The sequence below is a fragment of the Anopheles funestus genome, chromosome 3RL (assembly GCF_943734845.2).
Source record: "Anopheles funestus chromosome 3RL, idAnoFuneDA-416_04, whole genome shotgun sequence".
Taxonomy (NCBI): domain Eukaryota; kingdom Metazoa; phylum Arthropoda; class Insecta; order Diptera; family Culicidae; genus Anopheles; species Anopheles funestus.
This window is the reverse complement of record NC_064599.1, coordinates 35,337,275-35,362,826: the sequence shown is the minus strand read 5'-3', so window position 1 is coordinate 35,362,826 and position 25,552 is coordinate 35,337,275. Positions and strand designations below refer to the sequence as shown.

The window sequence follows — 25,552 nt, the reverse complement described above, 5'->3', positions numbered from 1 at the left end:
ATGGAAAAAAGCGATAGCTTCAAAATAATTTAAACAAAACAATCACGTGCTAGAAACGCATCAACCGTGCCGAATTCAAATATTTAATAATGGTTGTAGTATTTTCACTGGGATGAAACTCAAAACAATAGAATGACATTTCTTCGAAAGCCGAAGCCAAAGATTGACAATCGAACAGAGCCGTAAACAAAGGTGCGTGACTTCTGCAAGGTAGTGAAAACAACAGCAAACTGCAAAAGCGACGAAATTACGGTGCATTTTTCACAAGAAACTATATCAACACTTCCATTTTACAACATTCCGATCAACGTTATACAAGGTATAGATTGTAATTAAGACGATAAGGAGTAGGTAACGATCCTTTTGTATAATTTTACTTTTCTTGAATTGGTTGCGAATCTGGGCGTCACTTTATAGCTTGTTGACCTTTCCAGTTTTGAAATCGAATCAATATGATGCTAATCGAAAATTAGCATAATCCAAAGGAGTGGAATAGTCGTATCAAATTCGTTCAATGTAATATGCTCTTACGCACCATTCCTTTACATTTACGCGTGTGCGAGCACCACGTAGACAAAATCACCCATGCATGAGAGCTGCTACAGCCTTTCTTTACTCGTTGGATGGTTGTGAAATAGAACCCTCCCATTGCCAGACAGCAGATTTTCTTTCATTCTGCTTTACACATACTTCGACACCACCCATTGTCCCATTGTGCTGTTACCCACTTTCTAAACTGTTGCGCATATTAAACTATGATGGAAATATGTTCTTTTTTGCTCTCTTTTGGATTGCTCCTCTACCATCCGTGCCACCATGCCCAAACCGTCACAACCGAAGATGTGTGCCTGTGTGGCGATTATCGGCAAGGATAATGCACCGTTGTACATCGCGACCGCGAACGTGGATAAGGAGATCGCCTTGCAGTACCAGGTCCACGCTTCGCTGGACGTAATCGATGAACGGTGCGCCACCAACCAGAAGGCTGCGGCCGATGGTCGGGAGCTGTACCTCGGTTCGCTTATATCGACCGAACAGTACAAAATCTACGGCTACGTCACGAACACCAAGGTCAAGTTTCTGATCGTGATCGACGCTAGCAGTACGTCATCGTTCCGGGAGAACGAGGTGCGAGCAATGTTTCGCAACCTGCACAATCTCTACACGGATGCGGTTTGCAATCCATTCTACACGCCGGGCGAACCGCTAACGTCGGCTAGTTTTGATCGTGCGGTGCGTGGAATAATAAGCGCTAACTAGTGTAGGGTAATGAACGAATGCAATGAAAATGTATTAATTTGTTCAATGCAAGTTTTATATTTAATTTAACGTTTACGGAAGCACCTTATGTATTAAAAGGAAAAAGTAAAGAATTAGCAAAAAAGCTCTTGTTAATCATTTTAAAATAACGTTCCCTCGATCAAGCTTATACTTTAAAATCCTAACATAAAAAACCCTTTGAACAGTTGGGATGAACTACTCCGGCGTGGCAAACCACGCATTATCGACAAGATTGTGATTTTAACTTTTCCCCCTTGAAACGGCGTCTAATCACAGCGAATCACGGAAACCGTGGTTCACCACTCAACACCCCTAATCCGTCCAGCAATGCCATTCTTCCCGACGGAGGTGACCCTGCCATTGGCGAGTGCTGGGGCCGCCACCGGACTGCTCGGTTCGATCGTACTACTGCGATTGTACAAGCTACGCAAATGGGGCTGGGTAAAGTCGAACTTTTCACTCCAGGGAAAAACATTCGTCATAACCGGTGCGAACACCGGACTCGGCTATGAAACGACAAAAGCGCTCGTCCGCCGACAGGCAACGATCGTCATGGCGTGCCGTAATCTTACGAAAGCTAATGAAGCGATCGGAAAAATTCGCACCGAGCTGGGCGGTACGTTACCACCGGGTGCATTAATACCGATGGAGCTGGATCTCGCATCGTTCCGGTCGATAAGAAGCTTTGCCGGGGAGCTCAAGCGTACCGTCCCTCAACTGTACTGTCTGGTGAACAATGCTGGGTTAGCTGTGCGGAAGCGTGAATTTACGCGGGAAAACCATGAAGTTCATTTCGGCGTAAACCATCTCGGTCAGTTCCTGCTGGTGGATCTGCTTCGGGAGCAGCTGCTCGAGCAAAGGACGCGCGTCGTCGTGGTGTCTTCGCGCATGCACGAGATCGAGGCAGAGATCGATTTCGATCACCTGGGCCGCTGGGTTGAGTATGGTAGCCGGTTAAACCGGCTGTACAACAATTCGAAGCTGATGAACTTCTACTATGCCCGGGAGCTGTACAAACGGGGCTTCAACGTGCACGTGCTGTGTCCGGGCCTGTGCCATACCGATTTCTTCCGTCACTACGAACCGAAATGGTACCACTATCTGGTGTTTTCACCTATCGTATGGCTGATGCTTCGATCCGGCGAACAGGTACAATGCAAACTAGAAAAAAATATCCCCGACCTAGTGGCCGCACATGAGCGTGTGCTAATGAAAGCGCTTCCCTTTCCCTTTTTGTCGTCCCAGGGTGCCCAGAATATTATATATGCGGCAACGGAAAGTGTTACCACAGCCGAACGTAACCCAATTACGGGATACTTCATCTCAAACGTGAAGATGCGCCGTTCAAAGTATCACTTCGATGAGGAAACGTCCGTCCGGTTGTGGGAGGAGAGCGTTCGCGCGATTGCAGCATCGGAAGCTAAAAGCACTTAGGAAGAAATTTTAAATTTATCATTTAGTGTTTTGGGTAACATTTACAAACAACTTTACTTACGGGTTGGTCCCCTTGTCGTTGGTGAAGGAATGGCATTACGGATTCGGTAATGGGTTGGTTCTATTTTGGATCGCTGAAATTAGTCGGCAAGATGTTCCCCATCCCCATATTAGCAGATTATTTTTTTAACAAATCCGCGTATATACTTTTTCTGATTAACATGCACGGGATGTATAAAGGATTGTTTTACATATACTTTTTGTGGAGATTAAATTACGCCTGACCTTAAGCTGCTTATCGTTTAACCTTACACTCACGAATGTAATATATCATCTTGCAGTTGTCGTGTATAAATACCTCCAGTTGTTGTGTGGTGCTAATGGTGCATTGTAGTTGATCGATTCTAACACCCAGCATGGATAACAATACACCGAGCGTAACCGATCGTCAGGAGGAGGAGTACATGGATAGTCCGGCATCCCAACGGCAAGCGTCATCCGCGCTGTGTTGGCTGCTACTGTACAGTACGGCAATGTTCACACTTCCGTTTGCGGCCTTCTACAGCACGCGATACGCCCTGACACACTATCTGCACATCGACGGGTTTCCCAACACCTGCGGTTCGGTTGTAGCAGCGGTACTGGTAGTGAACCTTATCATCCTGCTATACGCCTTGCGTGGCTATGAAGATGCGAAGGAAGACGACAATCACACACCATCGGAAGAGTGCGAAAGCGATGGCAAGGACGAGCCGAAAAAGACGCAGTAGATGTTTTATAGCAAACAACGGAACAAACACGCACAGAACACACAAATTACTAATACGTTGTTACTTTTAAACCTACTTTTAGTTGGAAAAATAGATATACAAGAAGTACATTGTGAATAGAATGGAATGTAATAAACTTACTGAGTTAAAGCTTATACAGCTTGATGGTTCCTTTTTGTTCAGATCGTTTGCCCGCTACCTAGACAACATTCTTCTCAACGGCCTGGCTGGATATCGGCCAATCAGTAACCGTTCAAAACAACTTGATCGCTTGCTAATGGCAAACGTCTCGATCTCTTTTCTTTCTCTTTCACAAATTAGCGTAACGTCGACCGCAGCATCCGTTTGCAACATGTCTGCCTCACTGCTGTACCTTATCGTGCCCGTCGGTGTCGGTGTCAGTCTGTACTTCATTCGTAAGCTGCGCGAATGGAAATGGGGCTGGGTACGAAACAATGCACCGCTGCGTGGCAAAGTGTTTATCATCACCGGTGCCAATACGGGGCTCGGGTATGAGACGGCGTTAGCACTAGCTGCCCGTCAGGCGACGGTCATAATGGCTTGCCGGAGTATGGAGCGTGCCGGTGAAGCAATCCGTCGCATCCGTCAAAAGACGCCCGAGGGTGAGCTGATCCCGATCGAGCTCGATCTGGCTTCGTTTACCTCAATCCGTGATTTTAGTGAAGCGATCAAAAGCCGCTACCCATCATTCGATTGTCTAATTAACAATGCCGGGCTGGCAATGCAGACACCGACCTACACGCAGGAAAACTACGAAATCCATTACGGCGTGAACCATCTGGGACACTTTCTGTTGGTAGATTTGCTGAAGGATAATATACGCGCGAATGCGGCACGGATCGTGGTCGTTTCGTCCAAGATGCATGAGCGTGCGCGGATCGATTTCGACAATCTTGGCAAATGGGTTGAGCGTGGGCGTGGTGAACGGACCAACACGTTGTACAACAATTCCAAGTTGATGAACTTTTACTTCGCCCGCGAACTGTACAAGCAGGGCTACAATGTGCACGTGCTGTGTCCTGGCCTTTGCCATACCGATTTCTTCCGCAGCTACAATCCCAAATGGTACCATTACGTTCTTTTCTCACCGATCGTGCTGCTGTTTTTGCGTTCCGCACGTCAGGTAAGGGAAGGATTCTCTTAACATTATACCTTCATAATTTAATGCTGTTCCTATTTGCTTTTGTGTTTTTTAGGGTGCACAAAACATCATTCACTGTGCTACGGATAATGTTAACACGGAGGAAAAGAACCCGGTTACTGGCTATTTTGTGACGAACGTCGAACAAACCAAATCCAAGATGAAGTTCGACGAGGAAACGTCCGAGCGGCTGTGGCGTGAAAGCTTCAAGGCACTGAATGTCTAAATGTGGCGGGTTTCGAAACCTTTTTCGATACCTCTGTTTTGGTTGTGGGAACTTCTGTCTCCAATGTCTGCTTATCTTTCTGATTAGAATACTCTTAGATTATACATTTTTACCGCATTTTCAATTCGCGCAAGCATCAATAAATGCTGCAATATAAAGCAAAAACTTCAATTGTAATTTCTGCTTCTTTAAGTCATCTTTGCTTTGCTAAAAATTTTAGCAAAAGACGGAAGGGTTTGTTTTTAAAATTTTTAATGATATATTTTTACTTCTTAATAGTTGGTTTTGTGTGTGTGTTTTTGTTTTTATCTTCACTTTTGTTTGCACAGTTAGCTGCACACTCTTGTGCACTTGTTATTCGTTATTTCGCTCATTTGCATTTGCATATCGCTTTTTCCTTTCTATGTACGTACTTTTGTTCTGGTTCTCGTTTCCCGCTTCCCTTGCTCAATGTGTTGAAGGTTTTTTTGTTCACTTCACATTTCACACATGTAACATTTCTTGTTTATCCCATTCCATATACCATAGCGCGCCAAAGTTTTACAACAATTTCAACACTATTTATTCAAGAGAAGAAGAAAGAGAGAAGAAACAAACCACATCTACATACAGTTTTTGCGCCCTGCTAACACGCAACATACATGAACAAAAATTGAGAACAAATACCCAACACTACATGAATCTCATGAAATTGTTCGTTTAGTTTGATTTTTATTAAGTTTGTTTTTCCTGATTTCTACGTTTTCGAATTTCGGTTCGGGTTTGGGTTTCTTTTCTTTTTTATTTCATGCTTTTCCTGTGTTTGAGGAGAGTAGAAGAGGGTGGGTTAATATCAACAATTTGTATTTACCAACTCTACTGTTTTGTTCTTGTTCTGTTGTTCTATTTATTTTTGTAACCTCCATTCTGTACTTGAGTAATTGTTTGTTCCGTTAATATGAATGCTTAATGTTTACCTTGTTCCTGTTTGTTTTTTCTTCAACTGATACCTACCTTTTGTTTTAGTTTGTTCATTTGCGTTTTCATGTCCTGTTTCGCCTTCGTGTTTGGATATTATTGAATTGTTCGTGGTGTTGTCGATTGAGTTGCTGATTGGTTTCATTTCTTTTGTTGATTTCTTCATCCTACTACATTACCTGTCCCGATTAGATGGCATATTCTTGTTTGCTTTTTCCCCTTTCTCACCTCGGGACACGTTTAATATCAATTACCAAAGAAGTAAAAGGGCGAGCAAGTTTAGTTCGAGTATGTTCTGTGATTGCTTTCTTCTTTCGCTGTTCCAAAGCAAAGTTGGTTTACGGTATATTACAAATTCAAACATATCATAAGCGAAACGCATTGCTACAAAGTAATAGCGCACTGATTCGGTTCAGCAGTGACCAATATCCAGTGGTAGAGTTATGTTTAATATAAAACACAAATGCTGTAAAGCTCACTTTCCTCATCACTGCAACCGGTCCATTCCAGCGATGGAACTTCCCCTTTCCGTGATGGTGTATGTTTTCTTGAGGTGAATAATTTCCATTAATAATATCTAAACACCACAGTGTTAAAGTGTGGTTCCTTCGCTGTGCCTGTGTGTGTATACCTGTGACTCGGCAATGTTGGAGTTTGGATTAATTAGTATTAATCTAAAAATTTGTTTTATCAACTTACTAGCTTTTTCTCCTAATCATAACCATTCAAATGAAGCTACCTGCGGGCTTATTGCAGCAGCTGCACGCTTTTCTCTGCGCAACTACCATCGACCATAATATTATTGCTAACCTAATGCTTGCATATTGGCATGTTTGCGTGTAGTTGATACCTAGACCCTTTCCTAGCCCTAACACAAATGTACGACAAACAGATAGGTGCGCTAGAGGGGAGAGGGGAGAGGGGAAGGAGGGAGGTGTGGGCCTGCCCACTTTGCCCAAAAACTTAATTATGCACACAGCACCGTTCAACAGAGCGATATCGTGAAATAGTGTGAGGATAAACCTAAACAAAAAAACTAAACACTGGCCACCGAAATCCTGATATTGTTTTAGCTGCCTTACGGTTGAAGTACATACTATTTGCCATCGTTAGTGAATATATGTGTCTAATATTGCGCCATTTTTACGGTAATACCATCGCCCCATTAGTAACCGGGTGGTGCGTCTACGGATCATTGCCGGTTTAGAAGTTTACAATCATTGTTTTTTGTTTTGTTTGTTTGTTTCGTTATAGTATTAGGAAAGAGAAGAAGAGCAGATTAGTGTGTGTTTGAGTAAGCGTGTAATCCTTCTCCTGGTGTTGAGTTTCACGTCTATTTCAACAGTTCCGTCTTGAATCGTGCCTTTTTCCCTTTCCGGTATATGCGTTTATGGCGAAATTTTTGGATTTGCTACAATTTTAAATACGGGAAATGGATTAAAAAAGACAACTTCTGTAAACGGCTCCTAATGTCTACTACCGTGCTTTTACGCATCCGTTTCCGTTGTAGTTGCTTCGTTACTCTTGTGCAGTTATCGTACGTCTCGCTTTCTTTTCTCTCCCTTACATTACCCAGTTACCAGCGGCACATCAACAAGCAGCAACAACAGCCATTCATTTCGCCTTCTCAACCTGCATTAACTATTCGCGCTGAAATCTTAATCCACTAAAGCTCACACATCGTTAATAAGTTAACTAGACTTAAGAAACTAAAATGTTTTGATATGAATGAGTTGTGATTGTGACATAAACCTGCATCTAAAAGTATACGCAATGTAACGTTAAACAACTTTGCACAATTACTAGCATTAAAAATCTCAACATTAAACGACAGCTCTAACCGGGCCAGTACAGTAATCGAACTTGCGTTCTACCAATTTACGCCACGGTTTGATGTGTTGTTTTAGCAAGATGAGCGGAAAAGATGCAGTGCATGATTAAAGCTTAATTTACTTACTTATCAGACACTAGAACCACATTGGAAACATCGTATTTTTGACTCAACTGAATACCCTTGCTTTGCGGGCTGAATAGCCGAGGTGTCATCTTCATGACAGGTTCAGCCTACCGATACGAAAAATCGAAGGCAAGTAACAGGACTTCGTCAGCTATGGACAGGAACCATGTATCAGCGGGGATTAATGAAGTTAAGAAAGGACAATCTCAACTTCAATTGTCGCATACATCAAAGAGGTTTCCGGAGTTGACTTTTGAACAAGTTTAAATGTAAACGATCACCTATCTACAACACCACTCAAGATGAGTATTGTTAGTAAAAATAACGTCTATAATCTGTGGTTCTTTGTGGCCGATCCTTCGGCAAACTTCCAGATTATTGATCCATCAGATGTCTCATCAGAGTACACTAAAGCATACAACGCTGAATAAAACAATGAACGTAGACATTGAGCTAGATGCTACAGTAAAAACAAAACATAACACAATCTAATCCACACTGATGTACTGACGATTTTGTTTCCCCACATTTAAACAAACACCTGATACCGGTTGCAGTGCTTGATGCGCATGTAAAGCTTCCGAATGTCCTTAGCCAGTGAGTAGCGCTGATGTTCGTCCTGTTGGCAGCAGTACTGATACTGCTGACGGGCACTCAAACTTCGGCTCAGCTGGCGACTGAGGAAGTTGCTCTCGATCATCAGGCTACCGAGTAATCAGATGTTATCGTCAAAGTTTGCAAAGTTCTTGTCCCACCCGGTGGAACCGGGCCCGGTAGCACCGCCACTGGCAGCCCCGTGCCCGCTAGCATCGGCAACACCACCATTACCACCGAAGGGGTCGCCGCGGCCACCACCGGAGGAGGAGAAAAAATCATCATCCTCAAACGGATCGTCGACCTTTTTGGCAAAAATGTTAATACTGTCCGATTTGCGAATATTATCCTGGTTAAACAGCTGCTGCTGCTGATGCTGCTGCTGTTGATGGTGCCCTGCTTGACTAGAGGTTTTTAATATCTTTTTGTTACTACCATTATTGCTTGTCGCTGCTGGTGGTGCCGGACTGGTTGCGATGCTTGCCGACGACCAACCCTGCTGCTGTTGCTGCGTTCCATCTTCGGGATCCTGTTCCGCATCGGAGCGGCCAGCAAAGTCATCCTCGAACATGGTCGTTGCCTCAGCATCAAACTTCGACACTGTGACATTTTCATTGAAGCGCAGCTTCGAACCACTGCTGGACTGTTCCCGATGGTGATGGTGCCCCGAGGCAGCTGCCGGTGGAGGTGTCGATGATGACGGGGCCTGCTGCAAGGATTGCGAGTGTTGAGGATAATCACCCGTATCAGCGTAATTGCCTACACCGGGATGATTTTTGTAATGTTGCTGCCGATGGTATCCACCTGGTGGGTCGTGTGCATAATGACCACGTTCCTTATCGTTAGAGAAATCGCTCGAAAACCGATACGACTTCTGTCCTTCGCCTCTTCCACCGGGAATGGGCCCTCCAGTCCCTGCACCACCGATCGGCGGAGAGTTAAAATCACTCTCAAACCCATCTCCACCGACAGGCGGTCCAGATGGATCTGCGAACTCATCAAACTCAAAGTCTAGCTGCCGTCCAGCCGCACTCGGTGGTGCGTTATGTGCATGCTGCTTTTGAATGTTGCCCTTGGGTGGAGTCACACTGCCATAACCGCCACCTGTACCACTGCCCGTCTCGAAGTACAGATCCCGACTATTGCTTTTCTTCATGCGCCTGAGGGCTTCCTCTTCGTACTCATAGCGAGCCATCTTCTTCGCTTCCTGTGCGATGAGTGCATCGTTCATGCTGCGTCCTTCCTGGCGCGGGGTCGACGATTTACCGTAGTATCCGGTAGATCCTGGCAGTGGTCCGCCCTGAGGTTGTCTACGACCACCATAATACGCTGGACTATCGTCCAACGGCTCGTCCAGAATGTTCTTACCGCCCGGGACATCATCTTCATCGTCCTCCTCATCATCATCGTCTACGGCGGCTCCCACGCGAGCACCTTCCGGTGTATCAAAGTCGAAGTAATCTTCCTTGGAACGCACTGGATATCTCATCGTCGCGTAGTTAGAGCGCATCTCAATTTCTTTCCGTTCGGCGCGCGTTCGACTCTTCTTGCGAAACCGTCGGTCCTTTTCACCGTCCGACCCGGGACCACCAACCGGTACCATTCCACGCCCGCTTCGTCCACCACCTTCGTTGTAACGTCGCTGTTCCTGCTGCTGTTCTGTGGCGCTCGAAGGTCTCTTCCACGGCATGGTAGCAGCCGCACTGGCGCCACCCTTCGAAACGCCCCAAACGTCATCGTCTAGCATCATCATCATCTGTTGCTGCTGCTGCTGTTTGCTTCCGCGTCCAATGTTTTGACTAGAGCGATGTAAGCTATTACCTCCGACATCGCGCAAACCTGATCGTCCACCACCCACCATACCACCCATCAGATCTCCCTCGGAATCTTGATCCAAGTCCTGATCCAGCCGGGCACTACCTGCATTGCGTAGGCCACGTCGCAGCGATCGACTTTTGTCCAGCGACAGATATCGATCCCTTTCGCGGTATTCTGCTCGACTATCCAGACTGCCATAGATATCGCCACTGCCGAAACTGCGCTGCCGTTCACGACTGTCGTACGATTCGATGCTCTCGCGGTCGAAGCTCTTCCTTTCGCGCTCGTAGAAGTATTCCCGCGCTGCTCGCGAATCCCGGCTCGACCGTTCGTACATACCATCATCGTAATCTGGCCTTCTGCCACCATACCCACCATCACCAACGTACGGGTCGTAATCGTATCGACCACCGCCTCCACTGCCCCCACGCGACGGTTCCCTCTCTCGATAGTACTTCCGCTTGTCGTAACTTTTGTAATCCCTACGATCGTACGCTGGCGGTAAACTTTTCGGTTCCCTCTTCTCGTATGGCGGTCCATACGTGCTGCGTTCGTAAGCGTTCCGATCGAACGACCGCGAGCCACGCTCACCACCCGGTGGCCCTCGCGTATCTTCATCTTCCGTCGGTGAGGACCACGTTGGACCTACGTGATGATCGTGATACCAGTGTTCGTCTTCGAAGTTGTCCCGGCTTCGCGAACCGACACCGCTCTTCATACGGCGACGCTGTTGACCACGCTGATCCTTCACGATCTCGTCCTCGTAGTCTTCATCGTTCGAGTTGATACGCCGCGGTGGCATGCGTGGATGATGATACCGTTCGCCCGTGGTAGGATGGTGATGACGCATCGACGGATCACCCCCGGACGGATGCATCGCGGTTCGTTTGCGGTAGTCCGGACCTTCTTCATCCCAGGGACTAACGTCTCGTGACGAGGACGAAGTGTGACCTTTCGAGGGCCACCGTCGACCATATTCGCGCAGATCTGCCTTTGTCCATTCATCTTTCGGATCGGAAGAGCAAGGTGACTCAGGACCATTTTTATCGCCACTTCCTACGAACGAAGAAAACACAGCATTGTAAACATATCTGTAACAAACAAACTTGATGAAATGTATACATACTTCTTCCGCCATCCCCGCGTACAGCTTCATGGCGCATATCTTGTCTTTTGGAAGCATGATGTGACGGTGGTTCTGGCTGATCAAATACAGCCCACGATTCGTTAGCATTGGTAGGAGTCATGCGGGACATTTTACCCTCTGCGAAAAAACATAAAGTAATATAAACAGAAATATGTATGACTAATGCTTACCGTGCGCGTAAACGTAACTTAATTTTATTAAACACATACCTTCATTGTTATCTCCTTCTGGTGAGGATTCACCATCGCCATCACTCATCGAACCGGAAGAACGCTTATCGCTCGACGATTGGCCACGAGGGGCCGGTGTTGGTTTAGCTCTCATACCTTCATCGCTTCTCCGCGACATTGGTGACGGTTTTAGAATGGGGCTCTTGGCCATACCGGATGGCTTGGAACCCAGTGGTGGAATGGGTGAGGTGCTCATATCGCTCAAACCTGCGCCGCCACGGCTCGATTGTGCGTTATGCCCCAGGGAAAGTGTTTCATACTGAACCATGGTGCTGCCACTAGTTGGAGATTTATTTTTCGGTGCGATCATATCGTTCAGTAACGTCGTGGAAGTGGACATGCTTGTAGGTCGATAAGGTGAGGTTGACGTGTGCTGCAACAGGGGGCTTCCTTTCACCGTCAGTCCCGACTGTGCGTTGCTTCCAGTTGGGGCCGGTGATAGTTGATCGTTACTATGCAGAGACAGATTCGAAACCGCTTTCTGCATCAGTTCGTCGATTTCAAGATCTTCGCGTGGTGTTGTTGCGCTACGGAAGGAACCTCCAACACCTGCATGCAAATCTCCCTGGCCCTGTAACTGTTGCTGCATATCATCCTCATTCATATCGGCATCGGAAATATTGATCTCTGGCGAGGTGGTATCTTGCTGCTGTACCACCTGTTCCATATCGTCGAAGTTGGCCTCAAATTTGGCATCATCGTCCAACTCGCGATCTTCGAAGGAGGATGATTCCATTCGCGCCACCGGCGCCTGTGCTGTTTGTGCGGGCTTTTCGAACAGATCTTCCACTAGAATGATGTCCCGCAAGGCTGCGTAGCGATCCTTTGCCTGGGAAATAACCTGCGTGATCTTTGTATCGATCTTTGTTAGGGGTGGTCCGGTAGTGAGCGGACTAACGGAAGATCCTCCAAAGGAATGTGATCCAAGCGTTGGTAATGGTGAGGAACCCACCATCCCTCCCTCACCGCCGATGAAAGCCGGTGAGAGACGATTCATTTCCGAAGCCACTTCCTTTTGCAAATCAAGCGAATCGGCGCGATCATTCTGTCCCGATCGTTGCTGTTCCAGATCGTGCTCGGCCTGTCCCGAATCGCTCGTTGTTCCATCGGGACCGATTTCTTGCTCGATTATCTCACGAAATACTGCATACTTATCTATAACCGGTTGTGGTGAGTGAGATACATCCGTACGGGTGGATGAAGGCTGCAGATTCATATTATCGAAGTTTGCCACAAACGATCCCGAACCTGTTCGTCCACCATCGCCCCCCGTTGAACCGCTGCGTGAACGTTCGTCTTCGCCAAAATTGTCATCAAACTTGGCCACAAACATGGCTTCGTTCACATCGTCAAAGTTCACCTTAAATACGGGCGATTCACTGATACTTCCATCCAAGCCGGCCGTATTGTCCTGGCTGATGCTGCTGCTCGTTGCCCACGACGGTGCTGCCGAGGGCGGTGGCGGTGCGGCAGAATATTTGCTGTTTTCGATAAACTCCGACAGGTACGTGGTCAGCTCGACGAGCGTCATTGTGCTCAGCTTGGACACGGGAACGTTCAGCTTGGTGGCCAACTCATCGATTCCGAGCGTGAGTAATTGACTGAGCGTAATGTCGGGCAGGAACGAAGCGGACGCGGACGTCGCATGCTGATGGTGGTGATCGAGTTCCTTCGAAAAGTGTCCCCCCGCTCCACTTCCGGACGGGGATTTCGATGTCGGTGGAGGCGTCGGTTCATCGAGATTGCGTGGATCCGTTTCCGACTGCTTTCGGGTGATGCGTGTCGTTTTCGAAGCGTCCTTGCGTTGTGGCGGTGGCAATAGCGTCGGTATGTCCATCTTACCGATCGGTGCCAGATAGTCATCGTCATCGGTGCATTTTTTCTGTGGACGTCCCGGGCCAACAGTTTCGCCCGCTGTACGACCAACCTTGCGCGATGGTAACGGCAACGGTGGTGCATCCGATCCGGGCCCACCACTCGATGGCGATCGATTGCTGTCGTATTTGGAACCGACGTAATCATATCGCTCCCTCGGTCCGTGACTAGAAACTGTGCCGGATCCTGCGCTGCTTGCCGTAGTATGTGATGCCCTCGGAGACGGCCGGATGACAATGTCAGCAAATTGCTTCTTCGGAGGTAACGGCGGTGGTTCGATGTGCGAGCCGGAATCGGGACGAGGCGGTGGCTCCGGCGCCATTTCTGTTTCGCTCAGCGAATCGCTTTCCTGCAGCCGTCGCATATTTATGCTATTTGAGTCACGTTTCGAGAACTTCTGACCGAACAGGTTCGGTTTCATCTTTTTGGAGCTGGAGCTAAGACTAGAGATCACGTCCACGGTGTTCTGCTTGAACACACTGCTCGCCGCCGGCCGGTTACGGTGTGCATTCGGTCCACCGGTTTGCGCCTGGGCCGCATTCGCTTCGGAAGTTTGGCGCTCAAGGCGCTTCTGGCTAATATAGCTAGCCCAGGATTCGGGTGGTAGATTCACCTGCAGTGGCCCATTGTAAACGGATGCGTCCCTTTCCTCTCCTGCGGATTTGTTCGATGTTTCTTCCGTATCGGATGGTCTCATTCCTTCCTGCTGGGTACCACTTCCTCCCGCATTGCGCGGTGACGCGTTACGCGAAAAGTGCACCTCGAACGGATCGAGCTGAAGTTTCGAAAAATCATCGTCCTCCATAAACGGATCGACCGAAGCTTTGGATCCACTACCGACTAGTGATTCTATGAGTGGCATGCTATTGTTACCACCTCCAGCGCTAGATATTCCACCATCGCTTCCACTCGCTGTAGGTTCGCCGCTGTTATTATTCTTCATCGCCTGTGCCTCGTCAAAGCTGGCCTTGAATAGATCCCCACTACCACTGGCAAGGGTGGAAATGTTGCTTGCATTTAACGTTGTCGACCCACCGGCCAAATTTTGCTGCAGCATCGGAGAGGAAGCTTGATCTTCCGCTGCAAAGTTTGCATTGAATGTGCTTTCCTTTCCGGACAAATCTTTCAACACCTTCTTGGGTGGATTCTTGAGCTCTTGAAAGAAATATTTCTTGTCGATGTATGGTTTTATTTTTCCCGTACCCAGCGGATCCAGATCGGTAAAAACGTCAGTGTAGGACGAAGGTTGTGCTGCACCGCTTGACTGAGGAGTCTACAAATGAATACCATAAGGATGAAATAAGAATGCATCTTCAAGGAATGACACTCATTAATATAAGCGTTTTACATACCTTTCCCGTTTCGTCAGAGTTCTTCGGTTCGTCTGAGTATCGTGCTGGTTCCGGATCGAACCGTGACGTGTTTGGCGGAGAATTTAGCCAATCATCGTTCTGCACCGAGTTGCTGCTGGTCAATGTGCTTCCACCAGCACCCTGCGATGATGGTGGATTGTTGTTGCTACGGCTACCAGTAGAAGAATGTGAAACCGCACCCGTTGCAGCATCACCACCACTAGAAGCGCTTGGTTGTGTTGGGATGGGTGGAGCCGGCATTGGAGGCGGTGTTGATGATACTGCAGGACTCGATTCCAACGTTGGCAGGTTTTCAGTCGAACGGTGCGTTTGTTTCTGATGTCGTTTGCTTGACTCTGGCGGAGGAAGAAGATTGTAGGACTAGAGAGAAAAACAAAGGGTCAATATAAACATCGAACGTTGGATAAATGGGATTTTGTTACTGTCCCTTTTTGTGGGACAACTTATAACTTACCGGTGGAATATTTGCAAACGAATCACCAAACGGATCGTCGTCCAAAACACTTTTGCCCGGTCCTTCACTTGGCGTAATGCGTTCCATCTGCGTTATACCTCGTTGAATACAGCTCAGTTCTTGTTCGAGATCCACCAGATCTGCCACAGATTCGGGTGATTTTTCACTCTTCCCTGCGGTCATTTTAATGCTACTGCTTGGGCCCACCAGCGACGATCCGCCCAGCCCTCCCATCGCACCCGTCTCACTCGAATGATTCTTTCCATAGCTCGAGCTGCCGCTTGCTGATCCTCCTCCACCAGCACCGCCACTGTCCAGTGTGGTGTTGCTCTTCGCTACCAACGATGCGGACACAGCCTGATGTTCATGGGCTGTGATTTTACTCTGAATGTGCTGCCGGGCCAGCTCAATCTCTTTCTTCTTCAGTTCGAACACGACCTGAAACAGGTCGCGCATTGCCAGCACCACCTGGCTGGCGGCTTTGTCGGTTTTGATGCCGAAAAACCGATGCCCACTATCGGGGGAACCAAAAATATAGCCAAATGCACGCGAATCCGTCATGTCCTGGGCGATGAACGATATTTTGTGCACGGGATGGTGATAGAGAGAATCCTGTGCGGGTGTAAGAAATTTGACGGTTTTTAAAACGCAACAAAATCGAAACAGATCGTTTCGATGGAATGGTAGTAACTTACGCCAGTTTTTTCATCTCTCAATCGTAAACCATCGATCGTGACGTGTATCGTGATGCGTTGCTTGTGCTCTCCTGCCGCGCGTATTGCCATTTTGAGGTCCTGCAAATGGTAAAACAGAAAGACCGTTAAATGTCATCCTTTTGTGCGGTGGCCTTCGGGTAAGACTAAAATAGTAAATAGCCTTAAAATAGCAGTACCACATGGGAATAAATAAAGTGTCTCCATGCGGGTAAGCGATTTAATTCTATAGATCGTGTGAATAAAAAAAAAACAGCCACAAAATCATTACATTACACATTTGGCCGTTCCGCTTGATCGGGTGCTGTGCTCCACGCAAACATTTCCACCCTCCCCCCAACTCGACTCGACAGCGTGTAAAGCGGTATCATATTGTTAGACGCTCAACTACAATCGATTGGGTGACCACAACTCTATGGGACATGTTAAACGCCGTGGATTGCAACATTCGATACGCGTGTGTACCACTACCTTGCGGCAAAAATGACCTCAGACCGCTGCTACAACGTGCATGCTGTTTCATCGACACAATGCACGTAACACGAAAATGCGCGTGTTTCACATCGGGGGAGGGATCCAGTTCAATCAAGCGTCTCCAATCCGCAACCAAACTAGTGCCGCATCTGTTTTTGTCTGGATGTGTGTGTAGGTGTGTTTTGTTGTTGTTGGTCCTTTGTATTCAATAAAACGCAACTCCAGATTACGGTAACAATCCTTTGCAATGGTCTGAGCGCGCGCATGGCGGTGTGTACACTCCGGTTTTATGATTTATATGTTTTGCCATCGTAAATTTGCCAATAAAAACTCCGCACAGACAGCACACGTTGGGAAAGGGTTCCGGGTGCTGTTTCTTCGCGCCGGCCGCTGGAACACGCCGTCCGGTGTGTGTGGAAGCGGACAAGGGGTAAGATAATGCGCGTCCGGCAGTGTTTGAATTGGAGCCAATTCAGCTATATGTGTGTTGCAGTCCGTTTCTACATTCGGCATCGGATTTTATCTCATCATCCGTCGCTCTTGACAAGAGAGCTCGTAGTGCCGGACCATTTAAACCAAGATGATGCAGGGGTTGTTGAGAATGATGAGCCTCTGGGTCTGGGGTTTCGCGAGCGGTAAAAGGTAGGTGTGCTGTTGTGCTAAAAATAACACACCGGACCGATGCTGAGGGAGCGCCCTTCATTCTTTTGCGGTTTCTTTTTTTTAAACAGATTTGCTTCTAGTTTTTTTGTGCTTTATAGGATTTACCCTTTACACCCCTTTTGCCACCACTGTTTTTGTCATACCTGCAGTGCCTCCTGGCACATTCGGTCTCCTCGGGCTTCGCCGACCTCTAGGATGCCGATGAGTTTGGCCTTGAAGCTTACACCATCGCCGAAGAACCGCCCGGGTTCGTTTCGATCTGGAAAGGAACGGAATAAACGGTTCAAAAATTAGATTTATGAGAACATCGATACGTAGTTCGAGTTTTATCTTCTCCTCTATAAGATCCACTTTAAAAAATAAGGAACTAATAATCTCTTACGTCGCAGAAGCCCACGATCGGTTGAGCGCGTTGCGTTTCTCATGTTGCCGTACGAATGTTTTTACGTTACTAAGTAACGCGTTCGTCTATCGCAGCTTGACACCAACGCCGAAGTGGGTGACGAAAGGGGATGTTAAAAAACCGGGCCGATGGGAATGACCATCTTCAGGGCCATAAACACGCACACAGTCCGCACAGGGCGTAGAACCATCCGTTTGCTTTCGTACCAATGACAAACAACAAATTGCGCACGTTGTGATCGGTAGCTCACACACAGTGAAAGGATATCGTGCATTAAAAACAAACACGGCCGCTGCACTATGCAGTTGCAGTCTGGAAAGTAACTTCACACAACACCGACCGGGACAGAAGGTGACGACCGACAATTATCACGTTACAGGTAGATGAATGCAACACAAGATAAACTAGCGATCTTCTTCAGCTATCGCTGCTATCTTGGTAGGTCTCGTGATGGATAAAATGAATGCTATCAGTCGTTGCCTCGGTGATACGAATAGCGCACTACCGACCGACGGCGGCTTATTCACGGGCGGTACACACAGAACATTGATTATCGATGCTTGCTGATTACTCATTGATCGCATCATGACTTCATGTTTTGCCGTCAGCTCTTTGACGTTTACTAGACACAAATTAAGTTAAAATTGCGCACGCAACGCGAGGAGGGATACATGTCTCACAGGGAATAAAAATGTTTTCTAATGCTACGGCAATTCTCGTTTGCACCGTTTGTTTACAAACCACAACGAATGACAGACATTTCGAAGGGGGGGGGGGGGGGTTTCGAATTTCCATGCTTAGATCGACTTTCGATGTAGGATCACTTCGGCAAGAAAATGTTTATCATACAATAAATTTGCAAGCAAATTTTGGAAATTTAAACCGGGGCGAATGGAGTTGCATTTTTGTTATAGTGCCTAATAACTTTACTCAAGAGAAGGATTTTATAGTATTCGAAATAGATTTTATATTAAAAAAATATTTGGTTTACTAGAGGCTACATTTCACACTCCATTCATAATGTATATTGTACAGCGGCTCTATTCAAAACAATACGCCGGAAAGTATGCAATTTGATGTACCCTTCATACACCGCTTTTATCCATTGCAGAGCCTTTACTTAAAAAAAAACAAAACTTGCTTTTAATCATATTCATCTCATATTTATAGTTACAGTAACAAACAGCTCTCTATAAAACATTGATTTTTTCAAATCAATCGAATTTGTATCGCTTTAAATCAAACAAATCAATACAATTTTACTTACATTTCAAAGGACTGGTCTTCTTACGAATCGTCTGCATTTTCCTATATTTTTGGTAGACTAAGTTGTTGGGATCAATTATGAATGATTTCTATTGGGCCATGTTGCGATGAATAATGGGTACTGCTATCACTTGTAATTCGTCACACGGTTATGCTACTACACACCATCTTCACTACAGCCGGGAAATGTAACGAACGCGTACGATTGCGGCACATGGCACGGAACGTAAGAAACGGCAACGTTGCGACAAGTTGGTAGCGATGACTTAATCTGCTGCTGCTGTGGATGTGTCGCCTTGCCAGGATGCTGCCACTTCAGAAATCAACCGGAGGACGGAGCACTACGATAAGAAAATAGCCACACTACTGAAACAAACTGAGGCACCACGGTGAGAATCGGTCACATGTGACCAGTCCTAGTAGCAGTATCGATTGATAACACTCGATTGAATGAATGCAAAAAAGGTGAGCAAAAGTAGTGCACACAATCGCCCAAACACTCACACACACACATACACTCTAGGGACCAGTAGTTTTGTAAGCCATTAGGAAAAATTAGCCTACTTCCTTGTAATGGATTATGCAAAATGGCAACTACAGCAGCACACGGTTTATTTCGCACACGATGCTATGCACAGAGCGATGCGGTTTTCAAACTTGGACCAGCAGTAGGGACACTAAGAACTTTTTCCTATAAAAATAAAACAAAAACCTTCACAGCAAACGTTGCCTTTTCTTAGCAGCGCCCGAATTCGTTCTACTAGATAAACACTTTTTTCACGCAAAAAAAAAATGGAGACATTCGTCAAGGGATGATAACGACAGACACACGAAAAGATGGTGTAACGTTAAACGATACTGGTTGCCGGTTCCGTGGTCGGTGTATCGATTTTTCCAACCCCTCGTGCAAACGGGACTGGAAAGCACACCCCTGCGTGCGCGCGTGTGTGTATCCCTTCTCGTAAAGGAGCGCTGCTGTGGAACAGTAGTTTAGCAGACTACTGGACGATTAGCTAAAACGCGTTGAAACTGCTGCTTTTTAAATCAATCGAAGTACACTTTGGGGTGCTCAACATCTTGCACATTGGATTAGGCGAACCTTTCTTACGCCAGGCGCGTTTAATCCATTTTTCTCCGAAGGAACTACACTTTTCTTCACTTCTGCAAGGATCACGAAAGATGTCACTTTCTGGGAACGTAGACGGTTTTTCTAGGTCACAATTTTCCACCTCTCGCGATGCAGACCACTAAACACTTTATCGTATCTGCATTGTGTTAGATTTGGGCTAACGTTTGAAAACTTTATTTACCGTGCATGAGCTATAATCGAGCCAAATTTTCCCATCTAAACACACCCGACACGAGACGAAACCGTCCGGTTTGCTGCCATTTTTCGTTGAAAATTTTCCCACAAGAAAATTGGTCGGGTCTGTTTGTGTGCGATGCGCGTAGGATTCGCCGTAGCACTGACCGACGGCTGACGGTTGTGTGTGTGTGTGTGTGTGTATTCGTGTACGCTATATCGGCTGTCGGTGTGTTGGTGCCGGATTGTAAGGATACGCAGGTGCATTTTCCTCACTGACAAGTGTAGCTCGGGAAAACTGCGAAAGACGTTGCGTATGTTGAAAGAACTTGGAAATTATTGTTTTTGTTTCAAAAAATGCAATATAGAGAAAGGTTTGTTTTGGTAAGTAATTTGTTTTATAAAATTTTAGAATCAATTAAACGAAACACAGGTTCAATATCAAAATGGAAAGGACACCTTTAAATGTGCTAGGTCACCCTGTGATTTTTAAAATAATTCGTTAAAAAATTATTGTTATTCTCGTATTGTATTAGCCAAACAAAAGATACTTCTTCTTGGCGTAACGACCTTTGAGATCATGCCGGCCATTTCTGGCTTACGAGACTTATTTTACCACGTAGTCGGATAGTCTGTCCTTGCTACGGAAACAAAAGATACTATAAATGTATTAAAACGAAATATTGTAAGCACGTGAAGAAAAACTACTTCTAGAATAGTTTTTTGTTCTAAAAATCGTCCAAAATCCCAATCAATAAGTTGAATCGTCTTTTGCCACTTGTTTAATTCAACGTAATATTATTATTTAATTGTTAAAAATTCGTATTGTAATCTTAAGTGACTGCGAAATGACTGATAAAATTTTGATGGTGAGCAGAATGAGATTATTTCGTGAGTTGAAGTGCACTGTTCATTCATCAATTGATACATCTCCGCAAGGGTTTCCCTAGCGATTCATAGTGAGAATCAATGTTGAATAGTGAGATGAAATATGCTATCTCACCAATGATAAATTTTCCACATTTGGTTTGCCATTCGAAAAATTAATATCGTAGGTACCTACATTATATTACATGTTAATTTTTATTTGCGATAACATTTATGCAAAAGTTTAAAATTTTCGGAAAAAAAACCTTAAATCAAAATAAATGGGAAGCAAACACAACATTCGCGCATGTATGTATTGGTGTTGCCGTGCCACGCAACTGCATATACAACCGAGAATCAACGATATTGCGAGAGTGCCACATGCAGTTTGAACGCGTCCGAGAGAGAACGTTTGACCCACAAAATCTTCCCTCCCAGTCAAGCGCGTGAACGTGCGTTCTCCTTCTGATTGCGGAGCGTGTATATGCTGCGAGTAAAAAAAGCCGCAATCGTTTTCTCAGTTTGTTCATCTCTCGCAAACCGAACGGACGTATGTGCGCAACGTACGTGCCCGCGTCGAATTGTTTTGTTTTAAATTCTAACAGATAAACCATGTTAGCATTGAAGAAAGCGAACGAATAAATTGCGAACCAACCAATCAAGCTCCCGTAAGCGACAGCGAGTTTTTGCAGAAAAACGTCCGCTTTATCACGCTGGAATAACGTGCGAGCTTTATACGCTGACCGTCGTGTCGTGTTTTTTGCCTGTTTGAAACGTTACTGGAAAGAATTCCTGGAAGGTGCGCTGCGAGGAAGCACACTACGCTGTGTCTGTTACTCAGTGTGTGTGCGTGCGTGCGTGTGTGTGCCCGCTCCCGTGCGTATGCGCTTGTGTGAGGCGCGTAAAAGTGATCTGATCTTTCATGGTTGAGCAACAAAAAAAATAGTGTATACTCCAGCACAGCTGGAATAAAGTTGGAAAAAATCCATTCAACCGGGTGAAAGTTCCCGAAGATCGATTCCCCCACAATTTGGGCTTTTTTAGGTGCGTGTGAGCGCGTGTGTGTGTGTGTGCATATTTAACGCTGTGTGTGCGTGTGCATGGTGCGGTCGATTTTGCCGTAAAATAAAAATTGATCTGTGCCTCGAAACAAAAATATCGAATCGGAGCAACCATCGATAGTAGGCGCTTGTTTGATTCGCTTGATATTTTAATCACACAGCTAAAGATAGTTCCAGTTGCTGACACCAGGCTGGTCGACGATTCGTGTGCAGAAAGGATCCTCGCGCCACAGTCAAAATGAATAAATCCTGTGCCCGGTGCCAGAAGGTGGTCTACCCGATCGAGGAGCTGAAATGTTTGGACAAGGTAAGGCTCTACGGATGCTGTACAAGCGAGATTTGTCCACCACTTTGCGGGATCATTTTCTGCCAACAGGCAATATGGTGGTGTTTTTTTTTTTGGTGTTCAGACGTGTAAATGTGTATGTGTTCGCGATCATCTTCGATCGCGGCAGAGCGAGGGAGTTTGACGTGGTGTGCGTGAGAACAGACTCTGATTCTCGCACACCTTCAAACCAAGAAGCCCAAAGATCGTGGCTTTTTAAACGGGTACACACACGGGAACGACACGGTGTGGAATGTGAGCCCTCCAGCCCAACAAATGTCAATATGGGATTGGGCATGTAGTTGGGCATCATTGATCCGGAAATGGTGGGATTATTATTTTTTTTTCTTCGTTTCTTTTCTATTTTTTTACTTGTTCTATAACGTTTTTCCCTCACAGCAAGTGTGCTGTTGATGGAATTTTTTGTAAAGTGAGTAAACATTTGGATGAAATTGATTTCAATGCACCAATCGACGGGAAGCGCCTACTGCGTGGCGGGCAAACAGTTCAGTCATATTTAATCACATTGTGTACCAATCATGACGTCATCAGCTGATGACAGTGCGAGAAACACACGTCGAGAATGATCGCGCTAATTGCTGTGTGTATTTTTATTGTTTTGCAGTAAAGGAATAAAATCGTTGCGTAAATCTGGGAACGAGATTGGTAATGAACTTATAAAAAAAAAACAAAATAAAGAAAAAAAATCACTTTGAGAATTCTTCCCATTTTAATGATAAGAAAATCGATTGATAGTGCAAAATTCCTGCGTGTGCCATGTATATTAAAATCATGTTTCCCCACCGCTTGCGATACAGGTAATGTGATAGTAGCCATGGCAGTTAGCCGCATAACTGATAAGCGACTAAAGCAGGGTGTTCGGAAGAGTGGCTTGCAGCCCATTTAACAATAAATGTTTGTCTGCTATCAGTGCGGCTTGTGACTGGAACACCACCACCACTATCTTCCGTCACATGACAACGACGAAAATAAATCTTGCGCGAAGTTAAAAAAAAAGATGATTATTCGCCACACGAAATTGTTATTCGAGCGATCTTCTGTGTGTGTGTGTGTAGTGTTGATAAGATAAGAATAGTACCCACACGGGACTTTGCCAATTACGAGCAAATTCAGTAAAACACGTAGTAGCAGTAGCAAACCGGAAGGTTTTGAATTCGCATTCCGTGTGTTTTTGACTTGTTTTCCTTTCCGCAATATTATATATCCTCAAAGTGTGAATCATACAAAACTGGGTGTCACGATACGTAGCATAGGTTTTGGTTTACTTATTATTCCCTTTTTTTTTAACCATTATTTACCAGGTTTGTCGATTTTCGGTGTGAAATCAAAACCTGCCAGGGTTTGTTTTTGTTGATGCGGCATTGTTGTTGACTGCGACCTTCGCACACACACACACAGAATGAAACTGACATAGCACTGTGGGGGGTGTAGTATTTAATGTTTGCCAAATTATGCATACCATTGCTTGCGAAAAGTAAATCCCTCACTATTTGTAAATGATTGCACCATTCGGGAGGAAAGGAGGCGAAAAAAACCGCTAGTTGATGCAGTTTTATTTTTTCTTATTGCATCTATGTTGTTTTTTTTATGCAATTCACGTGAACCGCTGGAATGTCGGGGATGCCGACACCTTGAGAGCTTACGAGAGTGCGTGTGTTTGTTTAGCTTTTTTTTGCAACCCTTTTTTTAGCTCTACATTTTAAGGCGAAGGTGTGTATGTGTGTGTGTTTGTGGAGGTCACACCTCTCAGGTGGGGGGGGGGGGGGCGTGCTTCTAAGTTCTCATGCCGCCACCTCCACTGGGTCGGGTGCCCAATAATATGCTTACTAACGGTGGCATACTGTTTTAGCTCGGTTTCAGCATAGGTTAGCAACATTTTTTTTGCGTAATAAAACAATTATGAAAACATGTGTTTTCCACGGTGCTGGTGGTATGGGAATGGGGTGAAGTGGGAATACTGCAAAAGGAACCCCGGGGGTGGTTGGGGGTTCGATGCAAATGCAGCTGAACCGAGAGCAGTTCATCCGGTGCGAAACGGGCAATAAGCTAATGCGCTGCAGAGTTATTTATCATTTACATAGCGGTGAAGGAAAGGGAAGGAAATTGAATTTCCCATGCAGCAGCAGCAGCACTAGCAGCGAGCCATTTACCCAAACTAGGTTAGATTGGCATTTTGTGTAGGGGAATTGCAAATATAAACGGCTGTAAACAGTTTACCATGGTGATACATTTTAATTAAGCGCACAGCTAAGAAATCATTATTTGATTAGGAATATGTTACTTTTGTTGGGAAAGGAAAACATACGGGATTTTTATTAGGTTGGGTGAAAAAATACATTTTTTTCCTTTGAAAATGTCGATGAAGTTACAGCAAAAAATTAAAGTTTACTGGCATTGACATCATTATAGCTGGCGGATCGAATTTCCATCTGCGAAATCTTGCGATCAAATGAAATGAAATCCATCCATTTCTTCAAGGGTAATTTGGGGATTGAATACGATAAAATTATGCGAAAATGATCGTGATAAATCAGCTTTCATAGTGATCAAACCAGAAAAGTTATACTGTGAATTTTTTTTATTGGGACTGAAAGCGAATCATATATTACGAGTTGCTTCCGGAAGGAAAATATTGAAAAAAAATCAAAATGAAAGGAACTTCTATGAGAGAGGCAATATGAGACCTTTCCTTTAAAATGGCATCAATCGACTCGAATAGTATATTCTGAACCTTGTCAAATGAAACAATAAATTTCACGCAAAAAAATAATGGATTTCATTTTTTCCAAACTTAAACCATACTTTTGTGAGGTTTGTTCTTGCAAGCAAAAGCCGGAATTTCGGTCTCGTAGGCCGAAATGCGAAAAGGAAAATTTCACTTCAGACTTTAGACAGAAACGGCAGAATATTTTTGCTTAAACTCACTCGCCGGATGTTTGTTGCTTGCTGAGCACCATTGCAACGCCCCACACGACGGCTGTTTCACTCTACGATTGCCCCAAGACTCACTCACCAAGACACGTTGGAGAAAAGAACCAAACTTCTTCCCCCCATTCATTGAACGCATCCAAACGGAACGACGTCGATGATGGTCATGGTCACAGGATGGCTAACAGGGATGGCAGTGGGGGGGGGGGGGGGGGGGGGGATAGGGAGAAAGGCGGGGGAAAGGGAGGCA

At 45.6% G+C, this 25,552-nt stretch overlaps 3 protein-coding genes across 12 annotated transcripts in view; 2 read left to right on the top strand and 1 right to left on the bottom strand.

The window, feature by feature from the left end:
- The first annotated feature begins 2 nt into the window (after positions 1 to 2).
- LOC125771702 (trafficking protein particle complex subunit 2-like protein) lies at positions 3 to 5,038 on the top strand. Of its 6 annotated transcripts, XM_049442633.1 has the most exons (4): positions 6 to 319; positions 1,558 to 2,430; positions 2,527 to 2,749; positions 3,057 to 3,165. In XM_049442633.1, the coding sequence occupies exons 2-3, from the start codon at positions 1,609 to 1,611 to the stop codon at positions 2,713 to 2,715; spliced, it is 1,011 nt and encodes a 336-aa protein (XP_049298590.1). In that variant the 5' UTR covers positions 6 to 319; positions 1,558 to 1,608; the 3' UTR covers positions 2,716 to 2,749; positions 3,057 to 3,165. The 6 variants fall into 6 exon arrangements, with proteins under 6 accessions (XP_049298589.1, XP_049298590.1, XP_049298591.1 ...); XM_049442632.1 differs by having other exon boundaries at positions 3 to 319; positions 1,558 to 2,749; XM_049442634.1 differs by lacking the exons at positions 1,558 to 2,430; positions 2,527 to 2,749; positions 3,057 to 3,165 and adding exons at positions 3,807 to 4,629; positions 4,703 to 5,038 and having other exon boundaries at positions 51 to 319.
- A 70-nt stretch (positions 5,039 to 5,108) lies between these two features.
- LOC125771667 (protein disabled) lies at positions 5,109 to 20,243 on the bottom strand. 4 transcript variants are annotated; one of them, XM_049442513.1, is made up of 9 exons: positions 20,108 to 20,243; positions 18,799 to 19,488; positions 17,272 to 17,387; positions 15,974 to 16,072; positions 15,279 to 15,890; positions 14,804 to 15,184; positions 11,556 to 14,724; positions 11,326 to 11,463; positions 5,109 to 11,255 (listed from the first exon to the last, which is right to left on the bottom strand). In XM_049442513.1, exons 2-9 carry the CDS (start codon positions 18,833 to 18,835, stop codon positions 8,503 to 8,505), a joined length of 7,305 nt encoding a protein of 2,434 aa, XP_049298470.1. In that variant the 5' UTR covers positions 18,836 to 19,488; positions 20,108 to 20,243; the 3' UTR covers positions 5,109 to 8,502. The 4 variants fall into 4 exon arrangements, with proteins under 4 accessions (XP_049298470.1, XP_049298472.1, XP_049298469.1 ...); XM_049442515.1 differs by having other exon boundaries at positions 18,799 to 19,138; XM_049442512.1 differs by having other exon boundaries at positions 18,799 to 20,243.
- A 1,234-nt stretch (positions 20,244 to 21,477) lies between these two features.
- The window catches only part of LOC125771683 (LIM and SH3 domain protein Lasp), a 48,447-nt gene continuing 44,372 nt past the window's right edge, over positions 21,478 to 25,552 (top strand). For both annotated transcript variants that reach the window (XM_049442588.1, XM_049442587.1), the window contains exon 1: positions 21,478 to 22,335. In XM_049442588.1, the coding sequence (XP_049298545.1) occupies positions 22,267 to 22,335 (69 nt within the window). In that variant the 5' untranslated portion in view covers positions 21,478 to 22,266. The remainder of the gene's footprint in view (positions 22,336 to 25,552) is intronic.